General features: G+C 38.0%; 1 protein-coding gene across 1 annotated transcript in view; it reads left to right on the forward strand.

Moving 5' to 3' along the window:
• Nucleotides 1-25,038, forward strand: part of DOCK11 (dedicator of cytokinesis 11) — a gene marked incomplete at both ends in the record, with an annotated part of 174,457 nt that overhangs the window by 105,044 nt on the left and 44,375 nt on the right. The window contains 12 exons of the mRNA XM_084259069.1: nucleotides 1,024-1,093; nucleotides 1,178-1,303; nucleotides 2,202-2,273; nucleotides 2,980-3,126; nucleotides 6,036-6,119; nucleotides 6,855-6,966; nucleotides 9,071-9,249; nucleotides 13,579-13,695; nucleotides 15,734-15,809; nucleotides 16,373-16,482; nucleotides 18,800-18,911; nucleotides 24,208-24,274. Of these exons, the coding sequence (XP_084115195.1) occupies nucleotides 1,024-1,093; nucleotides 1,178-1,303; nucleotides 2,202-2,273; nucleotides 2,980-3,126; nucleotides 6,036-6,119; nucleotides 6,855-6,966; nucleotides 9,071-9,249; nucleotides 13,579-13,695; nucleotides 15,734-15,809; nucleotides 16,373-16,482; nucleotides 18,800-18,911; nucleotides 24,208-24,274 (1,272 nt within the window). The remainder of the gene's footprint in view (nucleotides 1-1,023; nucleotides 1,094-1,177; nucleotides 1,304-2,201; nucleotides 2,274-2,979; nucleotides 3,127-6,035; nucleotides 6,120-6,854; nucleotides 6,967-9,070; nucleotides 9,250-13,578; nucleotides 13,696-15,733; nucleotides 15,810-16,372; nucleotides 16,483-18,799; nucleotides 18,912-24,207; nucleotides 24,275-25,038) is intronic.

Raw genomic sequence — 25,038 nt, forward strand, 5'->3', positions numbered from 1 at the left:
GTTGTTGATTGTAATTAATTTAAATAGTCACATGTAGCTAGTGGTTCTCATATTGGGTAGAATAGTCCATGGCTAACAGACTTGATTTGGAGTATTTTTTTATATGAAAATAATAAGCTACAAATCGATGGACGGTTGAGTAGCTGCAGAATGAATTTAAAGTTTGAGATTAAAACAGGAGATTTCAAAAATATTTTGAAGTGCTTAGTTCTGGATGTTTCTGGCTTGGCTGCTGTCCCTGCTATTGGAACAACCTCTTCCATCAGAACTCAAGCCACAAACACTGCATCATATTTACTCTTTGCCATCGGGGATGGTCCTGTTGATATTGTAAAAAGTACTCCTCTAGTCCAGTCGTTCTCAACATGTGGCTCCCAGATTGGCAGCATCAGTGTTGCCTGGGAGCCGATTAAAAATACTAATCATTGAACCTCAGCCTAGACCTGAAAAGTCAGAAAATCTGGGAGAGAGGCCAAGAATATACCCACAATGTGATTCTGATGCACACTCAAGTTTGAGAACCACTGTTATAGTCTCAAAACTTCAGAACATTTTATGAATTGTCTAGTTCCTTCTCACTTGAATTTCTATCATCACACTTGTCCAGTCTCTCTCTTCCCTTTCCCCCATCTGTTGACATCCTTTCCATCTTTATCTTTCTAGTCTTTCCCTGGTGCTCTCACCAGAGGGCATGGCAATATTAATCCTATTCGAAATCTTTATTGTAGTAGCTATGACCATGTGTCCAGAGATTTAGAAAGAAGATGAAACGTCTAGGTTGCCCAAATAAAATATCCTTCCTTTAAACGAGGAAATACATTCTACAAGGCCCTGAGCATGTTACATGCTGAAACTTTTATTAAGCCCAAACTACCCTTACATCTTATGTACATGTCTCACTTTTAATTATTCAGGCATTGTTAGGTATTTCCAGGTTAGGTATTTTCAGTGGCCTTATTTAATAATCAAACTACAGTTATTCACAGTAGCCTAACATGATGATTTTCATGAATGTTGTTTCAGGGTTCTCTTACATATTGTGTCAAAGTGCCATGAAGAAGGCTTGGATAATTATTTAAGATCCTTTATAAAGGTTTGTGAAGTTATAAAGGTTTCTTTCTGAGCAATTTATTTTCTATGAGAATTTTGTCTGATGGTTCACTCTCTTGGTTTGTAGTATAGCTTCCGACCTGAAAAGCCGAGTCCTCCTCAGACCCAGCTGATACATGAGACCTTGGCTACAACAATGATAGCTATATTGAAACAGTCTGCAGACTTTTTAGCAATTAACAAACTGCTAAAGGTAAGGAAACAGGAGACAAAGGGCGACAAAGCGCCAACATTTCATTTTTAGTCCTTCTTTATGATCTTGGCCCTGCAGCCTTTTCCTCAGGTTCTCCACAGAACCTTTTTATGCTCTTCACCCTCCCCACCCACTGTCTACCTTCACCTGAATGTACAATAGAAAGAATTTTGATCAGCAAGACCTGGGTAGAAATCCTATATCCCCCACATCATAGTTTTGTGACCTGGGGCCTGTAATTTTGCTGAAGTGCCAATTCCTCATTTCTAAAATATAAGCAAAGCATTTAACTTGCTTCTGGCACATAGTAGGTTCTCAAATGGTGGCTCCTGTTAGTGTCATTATTTTTACTATTTTTGTTATTAGTGGTAGAATTTCACTGTCCATTATCTTGGGGTGTGTCTGTTGAGGCTTTTCTGTACTCTTCAAATTACACTCTACAGGCCAACACCTCAGCTGATTGGGTTGACCCTAATGTTGTACCAGGGTCAGGAATGCGTTGTCCACCTCCTACCCCACCTCACCCCCAGGCACAGGCAAAGATGAGATTCACTATGTGTAGTGACTATTAAAGCAATGATAAAATAAAATAAAAGAAGATCTGTTTTTTTCAATGCGGGCCATTTGGAAACACTGTCAGTGATAAAATATCCCCTCCCCACAGAGGCAAACCGTCCCAGCAAAAGTTCTTAGTATATCACAAACCCTTAGGTGTGAATGACATTACCTTTGTGCGATCACAGTTTGAAGGTATTGGGTGGGACTTTGCTAGTGAATTGTGATTACTGTCAAATGTTATTGAAGTTCAGAGAGAAGATGTATATGGTTTCTCAAACTTTGCTAAGCTTGAAACATTGGGTCACTCTTGAAGATTGATTTTGTTCTTTGTCTCTCTTAGTACTCATGGTTTTTCTTTGAGATTATTGCAAAGTCTATGGCCACATACTTGTTGGAAGAGAATAAAATTAAGGTAAGTAGGCGCGAGAATAATACTTAACCATAAATGAAAAGGCTCCTCATACTCGCAGATAGCAGTGACGTGCAAATCCTCTCTTATTTTGAAGTATTCTTAGCCTTTAGCTCGTTCAGTTTTGCTTTATAGAAATGGATGTGTCACTTAAACCTAAGGTCACAGACCATGTGTTATTGGTCTAATCTTTAGATACTCTTCTACGTAGATTCTTTTCCTATAATTATTTACTACATAAAATGGATTACCCTTGAAATGTTGCCTTTGACTTGTGGCTTTAATATGTCTATGTTGAAAGGATTCATTTGGGAGAAGAGCAAATAGGAAATCACAAATAACCTTGCTCTCAGAAAGGCCTAAGGCATGTACAAAATTAAAAACCTTTTATGCCATAGATGTGTTCCTGGAACATGGTGTATATATTTAGTTATCAAAGAAAAAATAAAACTGGATGGACCTGAATCTCAGGAATATAATTCCAAAGTGGGGTCACAATGACCTGGTCTTGTTGATGATGTCGATCAGTTATGTTATTGGAGGTCCAGATAGTTCCTATCATGATCTAAGTAGACATTGAATGTGTATATCATTTTTAAGTTGGGAGAAAAATTATATTCCAGTTTAAAAACACAATGTTTAAAAATAAAAATAGCTATTGATTTGGATCTTTTGCAAGTCTGACTTTCCTGTGCCTATTTAATTTAAGCTTCCCAGAGGCCAGAGATTTCCTGAGGCATATCATAATGTCTTACATTCATTGCTTCTTGCAATCATTCCCCATGTGACTATTCGTTATGCGGAGATTCCTGATGAGTCCAGAAATGTCAATTACAGTTTGGCTAGCTTCCTGAAGGTGAGTTAAAAGTAATGAGAAAATGGCAAGGAACTATCTTTCACCAGTATGATATTAAAGGTCAAAGGAAAAAAATTGCCCACCTCCTAGAGACTCAAATAGGTCTTTATAAGGCTGCTAGAGAAACTCTAGACTGAGAATCAATTCAGTTAAATAGCCAAGTTTGATCCCTGCTCCACCACAAACACACACATACATGTGTACTGAAATAGCTAATTAAAAGCAGAGGTCCCATACAAGTGGCTTAGCCAGAATGCATGCTTTGCTTGTTTCACACAACGCTCTTTTCAAATACATTAAATCAAATGTCTTTAGATGGGGCATGTATTTTCTAGGTTGCCATAATCCCCACTACTTCTTAGTGTACCCCTGATTTTTTTTTTTAATTTTCATTTTATTATTTATGCATATAAGAGCTGGGGTAGAGGCCAGAAGTGTGTGGGGTGGGGTGTGTGAGAGGATGCACCAGAGACAGAGTAGGGAGCAGAGCAAACAGATCTACTGAAATACACTGCTGAGGGGAGCAGTGGACGAGACAGGAGAGGTCTGCTGCGCCATGTGGGTTAGTTAGCTCCCTTGCCGGGGATCAAACATGTGCTGCAATGGTTGCCCATAGCTTCATAGTGCTGAGACTTAAACCCTTCCACCACCAGGGTGGCCCAGTAACCCTGGTTTTTGTTATGCATTTAAATTGTTCCTCTGAACCCTATTGATCTTAGAGTTTGCAACTCTTGAACTAAAGCAGACTGTTGATGTGATGTATGTAAATGAAGTGTTCATTTTTTTGATGAGATGATTTTGAGAGATACCAGAAACCCCTATATTTATGAAAGCACATTTGTCATTGTTATATTTCACATGTAAGGGACAATACAAGAATGCAATTGTTCTCTAAAGGAGGCAGTGTTTAATTTGTTGCAGAGAATAGGCATGGATTTGATTGGCACTTAGTAAATAACCATTCCCCTCGTTTTCATGGCTCTTCATCTTGTATCAGTCATATGTTAAGAACCTTGTGGTCAGTAATCTATTCAAGCAGTTTTAGTGTCTAACATAGCCTTGTTTTTTTAATTAAAAATTCACAACTAGGTCTCAGATCTTCAGTGTAAGGTTTTTCGATGTAAGACTTCTCTTTGCCAGAATTAAAATTCAGTTTTAACATCTTTACATAAGCTTTTGGGTATTACAAAGCCAAATATTCACATATCTTTCTAAAGCAAACAAAGGATGAGACTATCTGAAATGTAAAATATCAGTTTCTTGAACATGAAGTTGAACATTACTATGGAAAGGGAGGAAAACATAGTTGATTTAACAACAGTATTTACCTAATTCAATTCAAAAAAATATCTGTCTTCTAATGTGAGGATTCAAAGATGTGAAAGGCTGTCTCTGTAATCACATTCAAATACATATACAAGATATGGGCCTCCCAGGTGGCGCAGCGGTTGAGCGCTGGGTTGCGGGGCTGCCCGCGGCTGCAGCGCCGGTTCGATCCCCGGCTGCTCCCCGGCCACCGGAGGAGGGTCCCACATGGCGCGCAGACTTCTCCTGCCGCCCGCTGCTCCCCTCAGCAGTGTACTTCGGTCCTTCTGCCTGCTCTGCTCCCCGCTCTGGCTCTGGTGAGTTCTCTCACCCTCCCGCGCTTCTGACTGTACCCAGTGCATGTATAAACAAAACAAACAAACAAAATAAATAAATGAATGAAAAACATGCCTCTATTAAAAAAAAAAAAAAAACAAATACATATACAAGATAAAGTGTAAAGGCTGTTAAACAGAAAGTACAAACAAAATACAATAGGGAAACAAGAAAGAGGGATTATGACCAGGCAGTGTAGACAGAGACTAGAAGAACAGTTCAGGTTTACCCAAGATAATAGTTAAGGGTACTTGTTGCAGGTAGAGGGTCCATGAGCAAAAAGATGAGATTCATGCATTCAGTAATTGTCTAGGGATGAGCAAGAAATGCATTGTGCAGAGTTTCCCAGTGCCAGGGGATGGGAGGCTTTGAACACCAGGCTAAGGTTTTTACTCTTTAGTTTGTAAGCAATGGTAAAACAACAAAGATATTTTTGTGAGGGGGGAAGGGGTAAATTTTATGTATTTAGTTGAAGTCACATTTGTTTATAACATTAGGTTTCCAGTGTACATAGTTATAAATCAACATGTGTCTACACTGAGTTCATCACTGAGTCCAGTTCCCTTCTTCAGACAGTTGAGCCCTGTGCCCAACTGACACACTCCTCTTCGCCCTTCCCTTCTGCTCGCCACTATTTTGGTCTTACAGTCTAAAAATTGACTTTTTTTATTTAGTTCACATGTTTTTGCTTTATGTACCACATAGAATGAAATCATACAGGAGGAACACCAAAGATGTTTAATGAAAGCCTCAAATGGGAGAGTGATAGCAGGCAAATGTGAACAACTATTAGAAGTGTTGCAGAGGAAAAATGGTTTCATAGGCCAGGACTTCGCAGGACCCCCAAAATTCTTTCCTTTTGGTCTGAAGTGCTTGCATAGGCCAACCCAACTTTTAAGAGCTCACTGCTTCACATTGAGCTTTTATTCTCCCCCCAAATAAGGCAGCATAGCTGAATAAATTATGTGTCTATATAACATATGTGTATATATTTATGTACATGCATATATACATATGCACATATTTCTGTGTATAATTTTTTACTTTGAACATTATACAGTTGAGTCCCAATTCTCATGAAAGTTACGTGTCCTTTATCTGTTTATTTGAGATCACCCAAAACTCTGAAAGCTATTCTATTATGTATAAAAGCGAGAATGGCATCCCCTTAACATGGAACACATTTTAAAGTTAAAAACAAGAAAACTTACACTGACGGATTTTTTGAATTATATAACTAAGTGTTCATTTTGCTTTGGTTTCTATAGCGCTGCTTGACACTAATGGATAGAGGATTTGTTTTCAATTTGATAAATGACTATATATCTGGATTCAGCCCCAAAGATCCTAAGGTAAGCCATAGAGTATGACTGTAGTAGACAGCAGACATTATAGCCTGTGACCAAGCGAAGCATTTATCCTCCTAGTGGATTTGAAACTGCTGTTTTCATTTCATATCATATGGCTGAATGTCAAAGTGGGAAATATTAAAGAGTGTCTTGAGGTGGGGAGGTCTGTCAAGACTACCAAGTTAGAGAACTCAACATATAACCCTGCCGATGGCTAAGACTCACTACACTGACACAGTAAGGATGCACAGCTGGATGAGTAAGGGAAAAGGTATCAAGTGGGGTCCGTGGCCATCCATGAGCATACTCCCTCTGTCCAGCAGTGAGAATGCAGCCAGGCCTGTGCACTCTTTCTGTTCAGGGAAGCCCATTTGAGACTTGGACTTCAGGGATTTTATTAGGGGCTGGCTTCATATTGGAAGCTCATCAAAATTCCAGATTTTCAGAAAGGAAAGGAAAGCAGATGTTCATCATAAATCACAGTGTTTATACAATAGTCTGGGCTGGCACAGAAGGTACAGCCTTACATAGGGAACATTTCAAAATCCAATTTCCCAAATGCCAGCCAAAGAGCAACTTTGCAGGCAGACCTCTTTAAGGAGAGCAGTCTTGAGCCATCTGTGTTAAGTCTTCCCTGCACAGGTCACATTTCAGGATATGCTTAGATTGCCAAACACTGGTGTTTTGAAAATTAATGCTTACTAAATATGAATTAATGGATCATTTATTTCCATTTAGGTTCTGGCTGAACACAAGTTTGAATTTCTGCAAACCATTTGTAATCACGAACATTACATTCCTCTGAACTTGCCCATGGCATTTGCAAAACCTAAACTTCAACGAGTTCAAGGTACGCATTTGAGTTTTCCACCATTTGGAATTGTGTTTTTCCTTTTTTTTTTTCTTGCTAGTTTTAGCATAGCATGATGTTTTCTAATGAAGCTAGTCAACTTAAAAGTAACTTCAGAATGTACTCTCTGAAGATAAGGTCATTCATAGCATTCTGTATGTCCTTCTTAATGTCAGGGGTAGAATTGTGATATGAAGAAATCAGGTATTACATAGGTTGCTACTTAAATACAATTGTCAGAGCCTAGTAAAATTGCTCTTCATAGTAGTGTTTGGGGTCTTTTAAGACTAAATTAAAAAAAATATACTAGTGCGTGAATGAATGGAGTATCAGAAGTATAGAGGCAAACAGTAATAATATATATGTTAATTTTATGAAATGCTTTCAGTTATCTCCATTGCTAGTTTTATTGAATGCTTTGTTGTGTAGCACTATTCTTATGTTACTGTGTTTTTTATTTGTCCCTTTTCTTTTCATATATTAATTAGATTTTTTTTCATTTGCGGTGGACCGTTTGACTTCAGTAGGTAGGTTTAACTCGGTTCACTCTAAAGAAGTTTTCTGTCTTTAAAAACAAATTTATTTGATGAATGGCTAAGATGGATGGGGGCTTTGTTTGCTTTTCAAATCCTCCCTAGCCCAAACAAGGCTTTCGTTAATGTGCCAAGAAAACATAGGAGGCGGTGTGTTGACTTTTAAAATAAGCTTGAGCATTGCTAGAGAAATCAACTTAAAATACCGCCCTCGGAAAACAAGTTCCTGCTCAGCCAGTGTGGGGGCTGGAGGGTATGTTCTCCTAAGTGTGTCGCCTCTCCCAGGCTTGCCTCCTTTCTCTCTGATCCTGCTTAATGACTGCTTGGCCATAATTTTCAAGGTGTGGGAGAAGCTACTGTATTGGATTTATTCAAATTACTGAAGTAAAGACCATTGCAAAATCTGGCCTCATCAGGCCCGCTGGGTTAGTCAATACTGGCCCTTGTGCATAGAAGTGATTGGGATTCATGGAGAAAGCAAGACCAATGGCAGGAAGAACATCCCCTGCTCTGGTCTCTAGGGGCACATCTGCTGAGCAGTAGTTTTAGTAGCACCCCTATTCAACCAACCCCTCAGTAGATTCTGAGTTTGTGTAGTTCAAATACTTTGCCCATTAGTTATTGATACCACTGAAGTAGTTAGGGGAAAGAAAAGGAAGGCAGATCATCAGGATTTAGGATTAAATCTGACTACTCAACAGCATTTATTAATCCCTAACTGAATACTTAACATTATATTAAGTACTAAAGAGGCTATAAAAATAATAGAAGACAGCTGTTAACCAGTGGTCTAAGAAATGAAACGTGGAAGAGGAAATGAAGATAGTAGAGCTCTAATGCAGAGATTACTAACCTTATTCACAGTTCCTTCAGAGTAGTTGTGAGCAAGTCCCAGTCAGGATATTAGCAGGGGGATTTAAAGTGGACTAAGGATCTGAAAGGGAGCAAACATGGTTCCCATACTCTAAAGTGGTGATTTTGTAAAAGAAGAGATTTGTGTTTGTTGATGAATTAGAATATGATGAGGCTGTTTTTCTTGTTTTTATATCCCGTTCTATTCGGGTCAATATATCACATTTACTAAACCAGTTAGTAGTTCATACTGCTAGAGTGAGTCAGTTGTCTAGTTTCTCTTCCTTTTCCTACTTGAAAAGTATAAACAGATAAGGAAATCAAGTATTGAATAGAGTTACTTAGATTTGTAATTATAACTAAATCTCTTCAGACATAGAAAAATGTGTTAAGACATTACCAAGTGTAGAATCCTTTTGTTCTAGGTGCTTATCTAAGCATTGAAAGAAATCTTGGGGGGTGGGCTGGGGAGGATCTGGGGACTGTGTTACTAATAGAAATGAAATCATCCAGGCAATCACACAACCCATAATGATGAGTGCTCTTGTCTTGTAAAAGTCTGCATGCTCATTCTGTATGATAAAAGAATTGTTCAGGTCCATCATAATCAAATAATAGCACTTGCTAGCATGATCACAGTATTACTAAATAATATACTATTTGAATGCTAATTTTTGAATGTTTTTGTTAAATGGGTATTAAATTTCATTGTATCGCAGATTCAAATCTTGAATACAGTTTGTCAGATGAGTATTGCAAGCATCACTTCTTGGTTGGCCTACTTCTGAGGGAAACCTCCATGGCTCTTCAGGACAATTATGAGATCAGATATACAGCTATCTCTGTCATAAAGAATCTTTTGATAAAACATGCATTTGACACTAGATACCAGCACAAGGTAAGGGTGTCCATACGCTCATCAGTGACACATTAGTAAATTTCTGCCAAGATTTTCATTAAAGGTGAAATTTTCAGTAAGGGCATAATATGAGCATTGGTAAAAACTTACAAATAAAATTGGTTTCAAATGGTTAGATTTTAAAAATATTGTCTAGTTAACTGTTGAAGAAAAACACTGATTCCCCAAATCAGATTTAGAAAATAACATAACTGCTTCATGATTTGTTTACATAAACTAATTATGACTTAGGAAATCATATAAAATTATAGGTGCTCTTTCAGATATATACTTTAATATATATCTTTAAATATATTTCTAAATTAATGATATTCATTATTAAGTGGTTAATAAGACAGGCTAAGTATGTCACATATAGAATATGTAATATGAAGTTCTTCATCTTATTGAAAAGATGTGGGTGTGACTAGAACCCTTACATTACATTTTGTCTATGAAGGCCACAGCTGTAGTTACTATTTATTGCACCTTTGGCATATATTAATATATTCAATTTTTATTGACGTGAAATCCTAGGGGCTTGAAAGAGACTGCAAACTGTATGGATTTGGAATAACTAACCTGGTATCCAGTGACTCAAGGAAACATTTTTCATAATAATGTGGCCTTTTGTTTTTGCATTCAAATATCAATAAAACATTGTTATCATTTATTGTAATCACTTTGGTGAACTGATTTAGAGATGGATTTTACTCTTTCTATAGGATTCCAATTTTTCCCAAATAAACAAAAATATCTATCAGCTGCAGCCAATCATATTTCATTAATTATGAGGTTTTTACTTACCAATCTTTTTAGTTTTCTTCATATGATTCTACTGTAAAGTAGATTCAGACTCCTTAGCTTAAGATGACACTGATGACTTACTGCACTTTGGGTTGTTTTTGTCACAAAATAACTGTAATAACATACCCTAGCTAATTGTAGTTTACCTCATCATGCTGTTGTCTTTATTGTGAGAGTGAGTTAGGCAAGTTAACCGGTGTAGGTGAAAAGATACTTAAGTCATCCAGTCCAACCAAACTTTGTTAAACCTTTGAAAATGCCAGTAATTGCCAGCTCTGGTTAATTGCTGCTTATGTCTAGTAATCAAAAAAGGATCTTATGCAAGTAGAGAAAATGTCCTTAGCTATGATTTCAGAGGACTTACAGGAAAAGAGCAAAATGAACTTGCCCTCCCTGATGCAGGAAGTTGTATTTTTCTCCTCCCGCCTCTTCAGATGAAAGAGAAGGAAAACAGGATTTCACTAGTGTCTTACCTACTGATGGAATTTGTATTGCTTTGTATCACCAATTTGACGTTGTTTACTTTTTCCAATTTTGAGAGCAGTATATGTATATCCACACAGAGCTATTGTTACCTGTAAATAAGTTAAACAGTATCTGAGTGTTGGAGATTTTAGACTGGGAAAGATCAAATTATCAGGGTCATTACCCTGTCAGCAAATTCTCAAGTCCTTTCCTGTTGTTCAGAAGCTTTAGACGGGTGTTAAGAGAGTAGAGGACTATCTTCAATAGAATTTTCTTTGCTTCCTGGGCCTGGTTAACCAAAACTTCCCTTCTAGTATATTGGACAAGAGGGATGTTCTTTCCCATGTTTGGTGCAAAGAATACACTGGTAACCCAAATAAGAAGTTATTTGTCAAGTACATTCAAGTAGAACATGTTCATTATTAATCATGATGCCAGGTGAATGCAGAGGGGAGTTTTAAGCCCCCATAATGTCTATGGGGTTCTCCAAAGTGACCCCAAATAAATATAGAATCAAGAAAATAAAACCTGCTTCCTATGGAAAGGCTGCTTTGAGACTAAGTTCCTTGCCCCCTCCATTCACTCCTCAGCTCCTCCACCAGGGAAATTCTGGGGAGGCCACTGGTCTTTATTAGGTGCTACTCATCAACTGCTTTCAGAGATCTGAAACTTGTTATAATTATCATGAGAATCTTTCCCTATTCAGAATAAGAATGTCCACTGTCTAACGTTTCTTCTGGGGTCTATATCAGTTTCAGTTCCTGTACCAGCTGCAGGTGATGTTGACACCTCAGAGAACTGCGGTTTCTGCTTGGGTTTGGGGAAAATCATTTTTCCTTTTGTTTTTCTCTTTTTTAACTAATCTGTGTACATGGTGGGAAAATCAAAATGCTTTGCTCTCATTCCTTTCCTCCACCCCTCCCACCCCCCATATTCATCTCCCCGGAAGCAGTTACTGTTCTCAGTGTCTTATGTATACTTCTATTTTATGCATGCACAAGCCTAAATGTAACATATATGAGACCACGATGCATTTTTCTTTTCACTCCATGTTATATCCTGAAGATTAGCTCCACCATGTTTAAAAAATTTGCATAGAATTCCATCAAATAGATATATGCTATTTTAATCATAGTTTGATTAATAGATTATTAGGTGATTTTCTATCTTATGTGCAGACTTTTAATCTATTTTTGCACTGACTGTATTTTTCCTGTGTTCCTGGTCACTTAAGAGAACTGTAGTATCTCATTCCTTAGTGATCACTACCTGAAATAAAATGGTTTCCCTTCTGGAAGCTATAATATTAAAATAGCAGTTATAATTTGTTGAGGACTCGCTGTACTCCAGACACTGTATTAAATACCTCACATGAACTAATATCATTATTGTTACCCTCACCTGAAAATATCACTTGGTATTTTCTTATATTCTACCAAAGAGAAACCCATGATTAAGTCACAATCCAAATCAAGTGGCTAGTAATGGGGGAGGGGGGCTGGGATTCATGTGTATCTTTCTTTACCCACTGGGCTCTTAACCACTAGGCTGTTCTGATTTTCAATTCTTAAGTGAGACACTAGAAAATCAGGCAGCTGTTAAAAAGTGATCATCATGGTGCAAAATATTGAAACCAAAGCCATGTGAAGAATAAAGGAAAGTGATATGGGCTATTTAGCCTTTGGAAGGGTGTATTAAGATGACTCATGGTAACTTGTCTCCAACTTGCCACGTAACAGTGCAAGCTTACTTACTCTTTGTGGTTCCAAAGGACAGAGCTGTACCCAGCAGTTCGAACTTATAAGGAGTGAATCAGTTAAAGGTCCTTTCTAACAGAACCAGAGAAAGGGCTAGACTGTTTTAGGAGAAATTTTAAAATTAAACTACTTGTCCTGGTTCTCCCCACCCCTCTGACACCTTCCCCCCCACCTCCAAAAAAAGAATAAAAATAAAAACTAGCCACCTGTCAGGAATACAGCTAAGAGCCATTCCTCCCTTGGATGGGAAGTTGAACTAGATTGTGGTTCTTGAACTTCTTTGTTTATCAATATAATCTGGGGCACATTCCCAGGATCCAGCCCAAACCTACAGAAGCAGACTCTCCTGGTAATAGACACTGTTATTGATAGCATTGTTAACAGAAGTGAGTCCCTTAAGTAAAATTCCTGAAATTCACTAAAGATGTGCGGGTGGCCAATTAACATACGAAAAATGATTCAACCTCAAGAATAAATGTTAATTGAAGCAGCAGTGAGATACTGTTTATCCTATTGTATTTCATACCTTGACCATTGTGCCCTAGTGGCCTTATCTAAATCTCCAAACCACACAAGGTTTTGAAATATGTAGGGCAGTTCTTGTACCATCACAACCACTGTTTTTGCTAATTTGAGTGTGCGTACATATCTGGTATGTATATTTGTTGTTGAGAAAAGCAGTAAATGAATTTATCTGAGACTACTGGTAGTCAGCTTTACTTGTGGATTTACAAATGTATCAATCTCCCAAGTCTTAAAATTGACTTAGTAGGTCAAGATCACATTATTTTATTTACAGCTTTAATCACAGCCAAAAATGTTTCTTAAAAATTAATATAGTAATTCGTTATGTTTTTCCCCACTTCTTCTGGTTACCCATTCTTTCAGCTAATGTGTACTGACCATCTGCCATGTGCCAGGCACAGGGGATCTGGCAGTGGGCAAGACAGTGCTCTCCTGAAAGTCAGGCCTCACTAGCATTAAAGAATGGAACTAATGGCATCTGCTTTATTGGTAAAATACTATGAAAAAAAAATTGCCCCTTTTACTTTGTGTAGTTATGTTTGGGGGATGTGATTTGACTGTATTGTATGTAACTCCAAATACCAACAAAGTCTTGTGTTAGTTTTGATAAATAAGTATAATTTACTTATTTGGTAATAAGTATAAATAGACTCCTGCATCCCTAATTTATTGTCCTTACTAGCCTGCTAGTACTCTTTAAGTGATAACGACGCCAGCTGTATTAGTAATATATTCATATCATATACCTATTAGTCTTTTGATCATTATTTTTCAGAACCAACAAGCCAAAATAGCACAATTGTACCTCCCATTTGTTGGACTGCTTTTGGAAAATATACAGAGATTAGCAGGTCGAGATACCTTGTATTCTTGTGCGGCTATGCCTAATTCTGTAAGTAGTTGTGTGTTCCTGTTGGCATTTTATCCTGTTTTGCTGAATGTATTTGCAATCGGGGTCATAGAGTATGATCTCAATTTTTTTTTTTTGTCTCAGTCTTTTAATAGTTCACCTTTGACTCGTTTTTTACCTTTCCCTAGAGCAACCCTCCTGAAGCTTTCATGTGCATTGGAGTCACTGGGGGAGTTTGTTAGATTCTAATTCATTAGCCCTGGGGTGGAGTTTGAGATCACACATTTCTAACACATTTTTTGGCAGCTTCTGATCCAAGGACCACAGTGTGAGTGATGCAGTCCAAGAGAACACCAAGGATCCCTTGTACCCAGTGTTTTGATTTTTAAGATTTTTGCTGCTCTATGCCTTCATATATTTATGCACCTTGAAAACTGAATAAAAGAGTCTTCACTTCCAAAATGTTGGGCACCAGGGATGGAATCTTTTCCTTTGCTTCTCTCTCTCAAAAGCTTCCTTTCAACACTTCCCGGTGGAGTCATTTTTAGCCCATCCTAGTTGCTCTGTGCTTTTCTTCCTGCCTTAGAGTTGAAAGGAACTTTGGAGGTGATCAGCCTCCACTTGCATAACACCCTTTGGCTTTTGTGATAATTGAAACTTTCCTTCTCCCGTTTGACCTAAAAGGTTTGCTATCCCCTTTTCCTGGATTTACCTTCTAGAGATCCATAGAACACATGTTCCCACCTCCACATGATACCCTTTCCACACATGCCTCCTAAAGTTTTCTCCAGACCAGGTATTTTCACTTCATTATTCTCTTTCATTCCAAACCCTTGACATTCTTGGTTACACTCTTCTGGGTATGTTCCATTTTACCAAAGACCCTATTAAAACATGGTGCTCAGAACTGGACATTTTCCAGCCTGCCTTCTGTGTGGCCCAAGACACCTTCACACTTGACCTTCACACTTTCATTGGCCACATCACATTGTGTGTGGCAGGTTAAACTGTCCTCCACAGCTTCCACTGGAAATTCCCCTAGTTGATTTGTCCTGGGTTCCTGAGAAAGCTGCTTCTCAGCTTCCCGGATGATGTGATTGCCTGTGGCACCCAATTATGTAAGTCAGCTAAATGTGAATGCCACCTCATGCATCACCCAGTTGGGGGTCTGGCTGGTCTTTCTTCATAAACATAAGCCCGTGCTTATACTTACTCCACAACATATGACAGTGGTATTTGGAAATATTCTACTTATATTGTTTTGCAGATCAAGTTCATCTAGGGCTTCTGATCACACCTCTACTTTTCTAACATCACCCTGGTTCCAAAGAGACCTGGGCCTAGACTATATCTGATGCCACTTTTACCAATCACCTAGAATTATGTCACTTGGCTAGAAGTCATGGGGACCACAGTATGATAGTACCTACTTTTTCAAACGAGAAGTCACCATAAAGCCATACTGACATTTACTTTAAGCTTTCACCATAAGCTTTATTTAAAATCAGGGTGCCGGTGCAGCAGACCTCTCCTGTCTCGCCTGCAGCTGCCCTCAGCAGTGTACTTTGGTCAGTCAGCCTGTTCTGTTCCCCGCTCTGTCTCTGGTGAATCCTCTCACCCCCCCCACACCTCTGGCCTGTACCCCAGCTCTTGTATGTATAAATAAATCTTTAAAAATAAAATAAAATCAGGGGCCTCCCCGGTGGCACAGTGGTTGAGCGCTGGGTTGCAAAGCTGCCCACAGCCTCTGCGGCGCCGGTTAGATCCCCGGCTGCTCCCCAGCCACCGGAGGAGGGTCCCACATGGCGCGCAGACCTCTCCTGCTGCCCACTGCTCCCCTCAGCAGTGTACTTCGGTCCTTCTGCCTGCTCTGCTCCCTGCTCTAGCTCTGGTGAATTCTCTCACCCTCCCATGTTTCTGACTGTACCCAGTGCTTGTATAAATAAATAAATAAATAAATCTTTTAAAATAAATAAATAAATAAAATAAAATCAGGCTGCCATCTCATACTGCTAATTCCAATTTCTTATCCTAGTGTACAATTTTGTTTAAATGACCGAGGTATCATGTTGTATTACAGGCATCCAGGGATGAGTTCGCATGTGGCTTTACTTCACCTACAAATAGAGGGAATCTGAGCACTGACAAAGACACTGGTAATTAGCCCTTTAAAGATTATATGCTGCCTGGTTGTTCAGAAATGTACCCTGTAGTTCCCAGTATTTTTGAAGTATTTCATAATAAAAACTATACATAGCGTGATTTCTACTAAAGTTTAATTAAGACCCAATGCACATTTACAGCCACATTTCTTTGCTTAGGTTTCTTGTCTAAGCTTGTTTAAAATATAGCTTGGTGTGCTAAGAAAGTAGAAGATAATGAGCAAAACACTAGTTTTCTATCCTCTTACCTGTCTCCATTCTTGGACAAGACACTTCTTTTGAACCCAAGTTTCCGTATCTATAAAATTATCTCTCAAGTTGTGTAGCTTTATTTTATGACTTCAAAGGAAAACCTCATAGTTTCATACATCGTACTATGTGAGAGGCAAAAAATGGCTTTATTTTTTTGGTTTCTTATGATGTTTTGATATAATACATAAACTTCACCTTTTAGATGACCAAGATCTTTTCCCTAAAATATGTTTGTTTAAACTATCCCAATACTTATTTTTTTATACTTTGGTCAGTTGCTAACAAGGACTTGGCTTATTTTCCAGCTTATGGGTCTTTTCAAAATGGACATGGAATTAAGAGAGAAGATTCCAGAGGTTCCCTCATCCCAGAAGGAGCAACAGGATTTTCAGATCAGGGCAGCACCGGTGAACATGTAAGAACCTGAATATATACGATGACCCCAGTGATGCTTTAGGCCATAACAATCTTTCTTTTGATGTACGTAATAGGCTCTCTACTCGCCTGTAGTCTGTCTTGAATCAAAAAAAGCATCCCCTGATTGGATGTTTTAGCAGCTCCTTTCTGTCCTGGCAACTGCTAGTTGGATAAAATGTTTATGTGGGTTAAGGCATTCATCGTTAAGGGTTCTAGTTGAATATGTCCTTTAATCCTAGCATATTATGACCTATTGTGGAGAGAGAAGGTTCAAGTTTAAAATATCTAATGTACCTTGTCATTTCAATCACTGCCTGGTAAGATGAAGTCAACCTTTCATTCTTCTGTAATACAGTAATGACATTAACTTAGAAGAAAAAAATTAGGTTCCCAAATGAATGATCTCACAATCCTAGCATCACTTCATCAGAATATATTCTCCAACCCTTGCATCAAATTGTTTGAAACCTATCATGAAAGTTTGGAATATGTCTGCTTTGAGGCAGAGAAGCCTCATTTTAGACCAGTAAAGTCTTGTTATTATTGAAATCATAGCATCATATAAAATCAGAGTTAGAAGAGTCCCTAACAATAATAAATTCCAACTCCCAATTCACAAATGAAAACTGGGATTGTGACTTAGGACAGCCACATAGCTATGGCAGGCCAGAACACCTGTACCCAGGTTTTCTAATTCCAGCATGTTTCCTGCTATGTCATGGCACTTGCTAGTGTGTACATCAGAATTACTTGAGGGACTTAATAAAAATAGGTGACTAGGTCTCATCCCCTGAATTTTTGATTTAGTCATTCTAGAACAGGAGCTGCTAGTTTGTAGTCTAAGTTCTAAGGTAATGTTAATGCTGCTGATTGAGAATTACCCCTTGACAATCACCGGACTGTACCTTTTCAGCCTTTAGGTACCTATTTTACACCATTTAGAATTATGAGGGTAGACATTGTTGTGTGGCAAATAAAGGGCCATTCACATGGTTAAATGGCTTGCTAATAGTCACACAGCTAGCAGGCATTCAGAATCTAGGTATTTTGTTCTAAGTGAAAGTTCTTAGTAAATCTCACTTTAGTAATCACATATCCCCAGCTGAGTTTAGCTCAACTGAAAGTACTGGTTTTTAACAAGGGTAAAAATCTTTAGGAAATGAGTTTTACTTTGGTCATGTAAGATAAGTCTGATCTTGTCATGCTTAACAAACCAGTATCTTTTGTTTTTAAAGATTTATTTATTTGTGCATACAAGAGCTGGGGTACAGGCCAGAGATGCGTGGGGGGGTGGGGTGGTGAGAGGATCCACCAGAGACAGAGTGGGGAACAGAACAGGCAGGCTGACTGAAATACACTGCTGAGGGGAGCAGCCGGCGAGACAGGAGAGGTCTGCCTCGCCATGTGGGTTTCTCCCTGGCTGGCTGGGGATCGAACTCGTGCTGCAGAGGCTGTGGATTGCTTCATAGTGCGGTGCTTAACCCCTTGCGCTACCAGGGAGGCCCAACATACTGGTATCTTAACAAAAGTTGTTAAATAATATGAAATGTCAAGAGCTTCCCTGGTGGCGTAGGGGTTAAGTCTCAGTGCTATCACGGCTAGAGGTGAGTTCGATCCCCAGCCAGGGAGCTAACCCATATGTGGCACAGAGACCTCTCCTGTGTCATCCGCTGCTCCTTAGCAGTGTATTTCAGTAAATCTGCCTGTTCTGCTCCCCACTCTGTCTCTGGTGAATCCTCTCACTCCCTGCACCTCTGGCCTACACCCCAGTTCTTCTATGCATAAATAAATAAATCTTTAAAAAAAAATAAGGTCACCACTTTCTAGAGGCTCTAGTTTTGAAATATTACTGGGTTCTAGGCGTAATGATCTTGTATCATTAGCCCCAATTTTTAGATATATTCTCTGACCCGTTTTAAAAGTTGCATTTTAATAAACTCTAGGGAGAGATTCAAATGAAAGGGTTCTTGTGCTTCTACATATCTTAGTTTAGTTCTTCCTCCATGTAAAAGCTATTTTTCCAGGAGTAGCCACATATGATTATTTAAAATTTTTACTACTAAAACTCAGGACCTATGGGAATGAAACAGCCATAGTAGCTAGAGAAACAAAATAAATTTTGTTCAAGACCACAACATAGTATTAGTGATATTAGATATAATAGTAAAAAGGATTCCTCCCACTTAACTTCCAACTGTGAATAAAATTTGGATTTATGCGTAGGAATTTTCCCGAACAGGACTAATGATAAAAAATGGTTAAGGGAAACTATAATACCAATTTCATTTCACAAATGACCTCTCTTTATATTATAGACCCGACAGAGTTCTACAAGAAGTAGTATATCCCAGTATAACCGATTGGATCAGTATGAAATTAGAAGCCTCTTGATGTGTTACCTGTATATAGTAAAAATGATTTCTGAAGGTGAGTTACCAGCGTATTAAGCAAGGACTCTACTAGATGTGCATCCTCACAGATGCACAGGCTCATGCAGCAAGTACTTGACCATCATCTGTGTGTAGAACTGTGCATGTTAGAAATAGACCTCTGGCCTTGAAATGTTTCTGTATTTTAATTTGAAACAGGTTCATTTCAGTCATCCAGGTTTGACCCTGAAATAATCTTTAAAACATTTTGTAAATTAATTTCTAAAATAAGGCCATAGTTTTTAGAAGTGTTAAACTTTTTTTTTCATGCTGAGCACTGAAATACATTCAGTGACCAGTGTAAAAAGAGAAATAACAATGCCAGAATTAATTTTTAATACTTAAAACTTTTATTGACCCAGGATTTAGAAAAACAGAATCAAACAAAAAGGCCGAAGGCATTATGAGGATCAGGAAGGCCATGGTGGTTTCTGCAGTGCCACTGTATCACATTACATGGTATTAGGTTCTCTTTCAGGCTGTTGTTTCCCCCTTGTATTACAATTGTATTATTTATTAGCATTACAAATTCTTTTAATTATATGATGGAATATAACCAAAGGACTTGGATGAAACCGCATGTCCTCTGAAAGTAAAATCAAAAGGTTACTTATGCACAAATACCACACTTATTTATGTAATTCCCTCCTTTTTCTTCCTCTCCTCAAAAAAGAAAAAAGTATGCTGCAATGCAGTACATAAAAGTACCTGGGTTCTGATCATCATATTTTTCTCATTTTCTATTTTTTTGGTATAATTTTTAGTAAATATTATTTGTTTCATATTTTCTTTTGTACTAATGAAGGCTATAAGAACAAAATAAATAAGCTAGAGAAGCAAAATAAATTAATAGTTACATATGAGTAAGGAATTCTAAAGTAATCAGTACCTTATATCTTATGCTTATACAGGCTATAGAAACAAATTAAGCTTACACTTAACTAGCTAGAGAAACAAAATAATAGTTATATATGAATAAGTAGTTCTAAAGTACATCAATACTTTATATCTTATGCTAATACAGGCTATAGGAACAAAATAAGCCTACACTTAACTAGCTAGAGAAACAAAATAAATTAATAGTTATATGTGAATAAGTAATTCTAAAGTATATCAACACTTTATATCTTATGCTAACACAGGCTATAGGAACAAAATAAGCCTACACTTAACTAGCTAGAGAAATAAAATTAATAGTTATATATGAATAAGCAGTTCTAAAGTACATCAATACATTATATCTTCTCTTATACTTATTTAGCTAGAGAAACATTAAAATAAATCAGTAGCTATATCTGAGTAAGTTCTAAAGTACATTAATAAAACAGTTGAAAAACAATTAGAATTTTTAAGTTCTAAGACTATATGATTTAAAGTAAAGGTCAGAAATTATATTAAAGCTAATGTGATGGGCCTCACTTTCATATTTTGGGGGAAAAATTAGTAAAGGGAGATAATTTTCAAGCCCTGGTGGTATTTCCTTCCAGGAGAAAATGGTGTAGTTAACAACTACAGCCACAGCTCACTAATTTTGTCTTTCCACAAGGTGAAAAGTGGGGGAATGTAGAAAGTGAGTGCTAATGTATCTAGGGTTTCATTTTAGGGTGATGAAAGTATTCTGAAATTGTAGGGGTGATTTTAACAGCCTTTGACTGTATTACAAATTACTGTGCGCTGTTTAAATGGGTGGGTTTTATGGTATATGAAATCTCTGAATAAATTTGTTTAAAATAAAAAAGAGAGGCCCACCATACCCATGAAAAAAATACTGAAAGAAAATAAGATGGGGGGGGGAAAGGTGGGGAAAAGATAGGGAGATGTATTGCTGACTGGTTTTCCACTCCTTCATTCCAGTACACATGCACACACGCACTCACACTTGTATACTCTCTACCATATACTGTGATGGCCAGCGACAAGTCTCTGGCTGCTTTTTTTAATGTTGCGGGTGAAAACCGTGACTGCTTTGTTTCTTGAGGATTTCCGCGGTTTCTCCTCCTTTTGTAAATGTTGACCTCACTTGCTAAATATTTGGTCTTTGTTAGTTATGTTTGTCTTGCTCTTGCTTTTTTGATTTTTTAAAGCATTTAAAGTCATGCTGTATGATATCTGCAAAGTCACAGTCTATAAAGTCATATTCATTTTATTCTGAAAAATATCGGCTTTTGAGTCTCTCTCTCTATGGATGTCTTGTCCGGTAAATATTTTAGTCACTCTATGTGTTTTTAAATGATGAATGTGTTTAAATATTGAAATCAAGTAAGTCTATACCTTGCAAGTCCTCTCTTGGCTTTCTTTTCATTGTTTCATGAACAGCAACTTAATTTCAACAAAAGATGGTAGACTTCTACAATTTAATATGGAAGTGGAGTTATTCTGAAGACAGGGTTTCCTTCTCTATTTGTAGCTGTATTTTATTAACTGGCAGTCATTTGCTGTTTCAGATTCACAGTCATTTGCCAAACAGTTTTTGGTCTTACTGCCTTGTTTATTGTATCTTGAGAAATGGAACAGGAGTCAGGGGTTATTAGTTACAGTCTGAATTGACAGGAAGACTGTCCTCTTGCAAAAAAACAAACAAAAAAAAAAGCAGCCTTTTCCTTGGGAGGAAAGTTACTTCCCCCTTTTTTCAGTCTGTACCCTGGCCTTTCTCTTTATTGTAGACACCACAGTACAACTCTGGGTATCAACCTGAGGCTTAGTAGACACCGCACTTGTAGATTGATTAGGATTCTTACTCAAAGTCGATTGTTCTTTGGAAGGTGACTGGCTACTGTCATCTCTCACTGAAAACCCAGTGCTGGGACGAGCAACAATATATGATGGTCTTCTTTTCCCACCAGATTTTAAAGTATAGTCAAGTGGAAATACATTTAAAGAGGGCCTTTCCCTTCTCTGTATAAAAGGGGGAAATAAGCTTCTGTTAAAATCAGGTATATTTTCCTCGGAAGTTTCAGATGCTACATGAGTAGCTGGGTTTTCTCCGGGCGAAATACTAGAAATATTCCAAGAGAAATCAGACTGAGTGTCACCTTTTTGCATGGAGGGGTCTTGTGTGGAGGTCTGTTTCCTTTTTAGCTTGTCTTCAGGAGGTTTTGAGGCACCCTGAAATCCAAACCCCCTTTGAGGACTAAATGTAGATGATAAAGGAAAATTTGCAGTTAATTTCTGGTTGCCACTACCCCCTTTGGTCAGTTTACTGCCATAGAAAGTCTTCTGAAAAGAACTCTCTGGCCCCTCAAAGAGATTCTGACTACATAGTGGAGGTGGAAAGCTTGAACTTTGCAGGGGTTCCTTTTTGCCTGAAGATTTCATCTGTTCAGTGTGTGGTTGCTTTATCATTTTGCTAGGCAAATGAATCGGATTTCCCTGCCTGGGGTCCCGGAGTGAATAATCTGGCATCCTTCTTTGAGTAGTAGGAACAAAGTCCTCATCACTATCAGTTACAGACTTGCGAAGCTGTTTCTGATGCAATTTTAGTCTTTCAGAAAGCCTTTTATTTTCATCTCTTAACTTATTCCTTTCTGCAGTTAGCTCAGAAATAAACTTAAGATTTTGTTGTTGTATATCGTAAAATTCTTGCTGCAGTGTATTCCTGTATGTTTCATTCACTGAACAGCGGTCACATACTTTTGTACTTAATTGATCTCGCAAGTCATGAATGGTGCCATTGAGGACTTTCTGTTGTTCTGTCAACTCTTTAATTTTGGCTATGGAGCCCGTCCACCTTCCGTCTGCCAATCGCTCTTTTCTCAGGCTGGTTAACTTTGCCTGCAAGCGCTGTAGCTCTCTGTCATGGAGCTCTTTAAGTGTTAGCCAGGTCTTTTTAAACTCGTTAGAGGACAAGTCACAAGTACTAAGGTGCAGTTTCTCTTTATCCGAGGGTTTCCTGCCACCTCCCGTGCCCTTGCCTCCTCCACCCTCGCTCCCAGCCTGCATCATGTCTGGCTGACAGAACAGCGGTTGAGATAGGCCGCGAGTTGGACAGCGCCCACCACAAAATGGCGGACGCGCTGCTGACTAGAACTGGGCCGTGGCAGGGATGGGCTTCTTACCGCTTTTACAGATCTTCTCAGAAGCTCTCTCAGGGCACAGGGCAGGAACGATTGTTCAAAGATGGACGGAAGGGCCTGATTTTTTTTGGTGGAGAGGAGGCGCCGAATTTTTGACTGAAAAACAGGAGAAGAGAAGGGAAACCGAAGTTTCTGGCAACGTCCCTTCGAGGCGAGGCCGGAAACCCAGTGACTTCTGGGGGAGCGCCAACCACCGAGCGGAAAGCATCCAGAAGCTGGGGGAGGGGGGGACTGGAAGTGGCCGCTAGACCTGTGTTTGAAAAACAAATCTAATTTGACCTCAATTTGGCAATTTTTACCTTGATCAATATTTGGTAATCATGGAAATTCTCAATACGCTTGGTCTTAAAGATTGAAAGTAGTTAAGTCAAAACCCCCCTACATAGCGCACCAGCTCACCCCTGCATGTAACCAACGTTGTCCAATCTTGCATCCCCATCACGTGAGGCTCTAGCTTCGTTGGAAGTTTGGTCATTCACACTTGCCGTACCTTTGAGATTCTTAATTATAAAAGACACCATTCGCCTGCTTTATCTGAATGGGATAAAGGAATGGCAAGTTAATGGTAGCAATGTTGTTCTTTTAATTTCAGTAAATAGGTATGTTGGGGGAAGTAACAAAAAGGAATAGGTGAAAAGAGTGATGGAATAGATCTAAGGGACTTTTATATCTGAAATTGTTATTCCATATATTTGTGTGTGTGCATAGATTTGTGTATTGGTAGGACTTTGAAGTTTATAATCCAAAGGCAAAGAAGAAAAAATGATGTCTCTTCCCCTAAATAAGGTTGAAAGTTTTCAAACTCTTTGGTTCACAGAGCCCTTTCCATAGCTGGCAGAGGTACTTGACCCCCTTGGGGATAATGCAAATAAGCCTGCTATCTTTCATAAAATTTTAGGAGGTTCATTAAAAACTGCAGATCTGCTTTCCTACTTTCATCTTCTGGGATGATATGAAGATTGGGATAAGCCATCGAAAAGAATATAAAGTAAATAAAAATAATTTCAAATTGAAATAATTGCAGTTTCAATGATACATTCAGAATTTATTCAAAAGAATACAGTGTGTATGTTGAGCAGTAGTGTGGGAGAAGAGGATATAAATGAAACAGAATTAGCCCTGAGTTGATGGTTGTTGAAACTAGGTTATTGGTACTTTGGGGTTCTCTGTGCTATTTGCTCTAATTCTCAATATCTAACACTTCATTTATTCCATTTTCAGATACTCTTTTAACTTACTGGAACAAAGTATCTCCTCAGGAGCTTATAAACATTCTCATACTTCTAGAGTAAGTTATGTTAACTTATTTTATAAACTTTGTAATTATTTGAGGGAAACTTAATTTATGCATAAAATATTACCTCTTTTCTATTTGCTGATAAATCAGGAAATATTAAGCTATTTTGGTAATATAGAAACTGGCATCAGGTTCTCTATACATAGAAGAAAAACATGGGGATAGAATACGCACAGTGTTATAGAAAACTCTAGCCAATAATAGACCATCTTTATAGACCAGCAGGAGTTTTTCAGTGATCTGTAGAACAAGAGGTAACATTGGCTATTCCAAATCATTCATTTGGAGTAGCTAGCTGCTGGTTTAATGGAGCAGATTAAATGGTTGGAATTTAGAATTTGTACTCTTATGTACAGCTAAGCAGTTTTATCCACTATATATACATATTCTTCATTCCGAGACAGCTGAGGAGAAACCTAATAGTGTTTTCTTCCTAGAAGGTGATAGGAAGTTGTCCTATATTTTATGCTGACCTACTTTTATATCATTATTGAAAGCTAAAAGAAAAACTTGTATGAAAGTGTAAGAACTTTTAAAATAAATAGTACTCATATATGGTATTATATGTGCATGTTTACCAAAACACAAAGAGAAAAATAAGTTCAGGAAATTTTTATTGAAGTCTTCTACAAATTTTATAGAAAATACTAATAAACTAAACAGCAGCTAAGATTTTTTTTTAAAGATTTATTTATTTATTTATACAAACACTGGGTACAGTCAGAAGCACGGGAGGGTGAGAGAATTCACCAGAG

The sequence above is a fragment of the Talpa europaea genome, assembly GCF_964194135.1.
Source record: "Talpa europaea genome assembly, chromosome: X".
NCBI classification, from domain to species: Eukaryota; Metazoa; Chordata; class Mammalia; order Eulipotyphla; family Talpidae; genus Talpa; species Talpa europaea.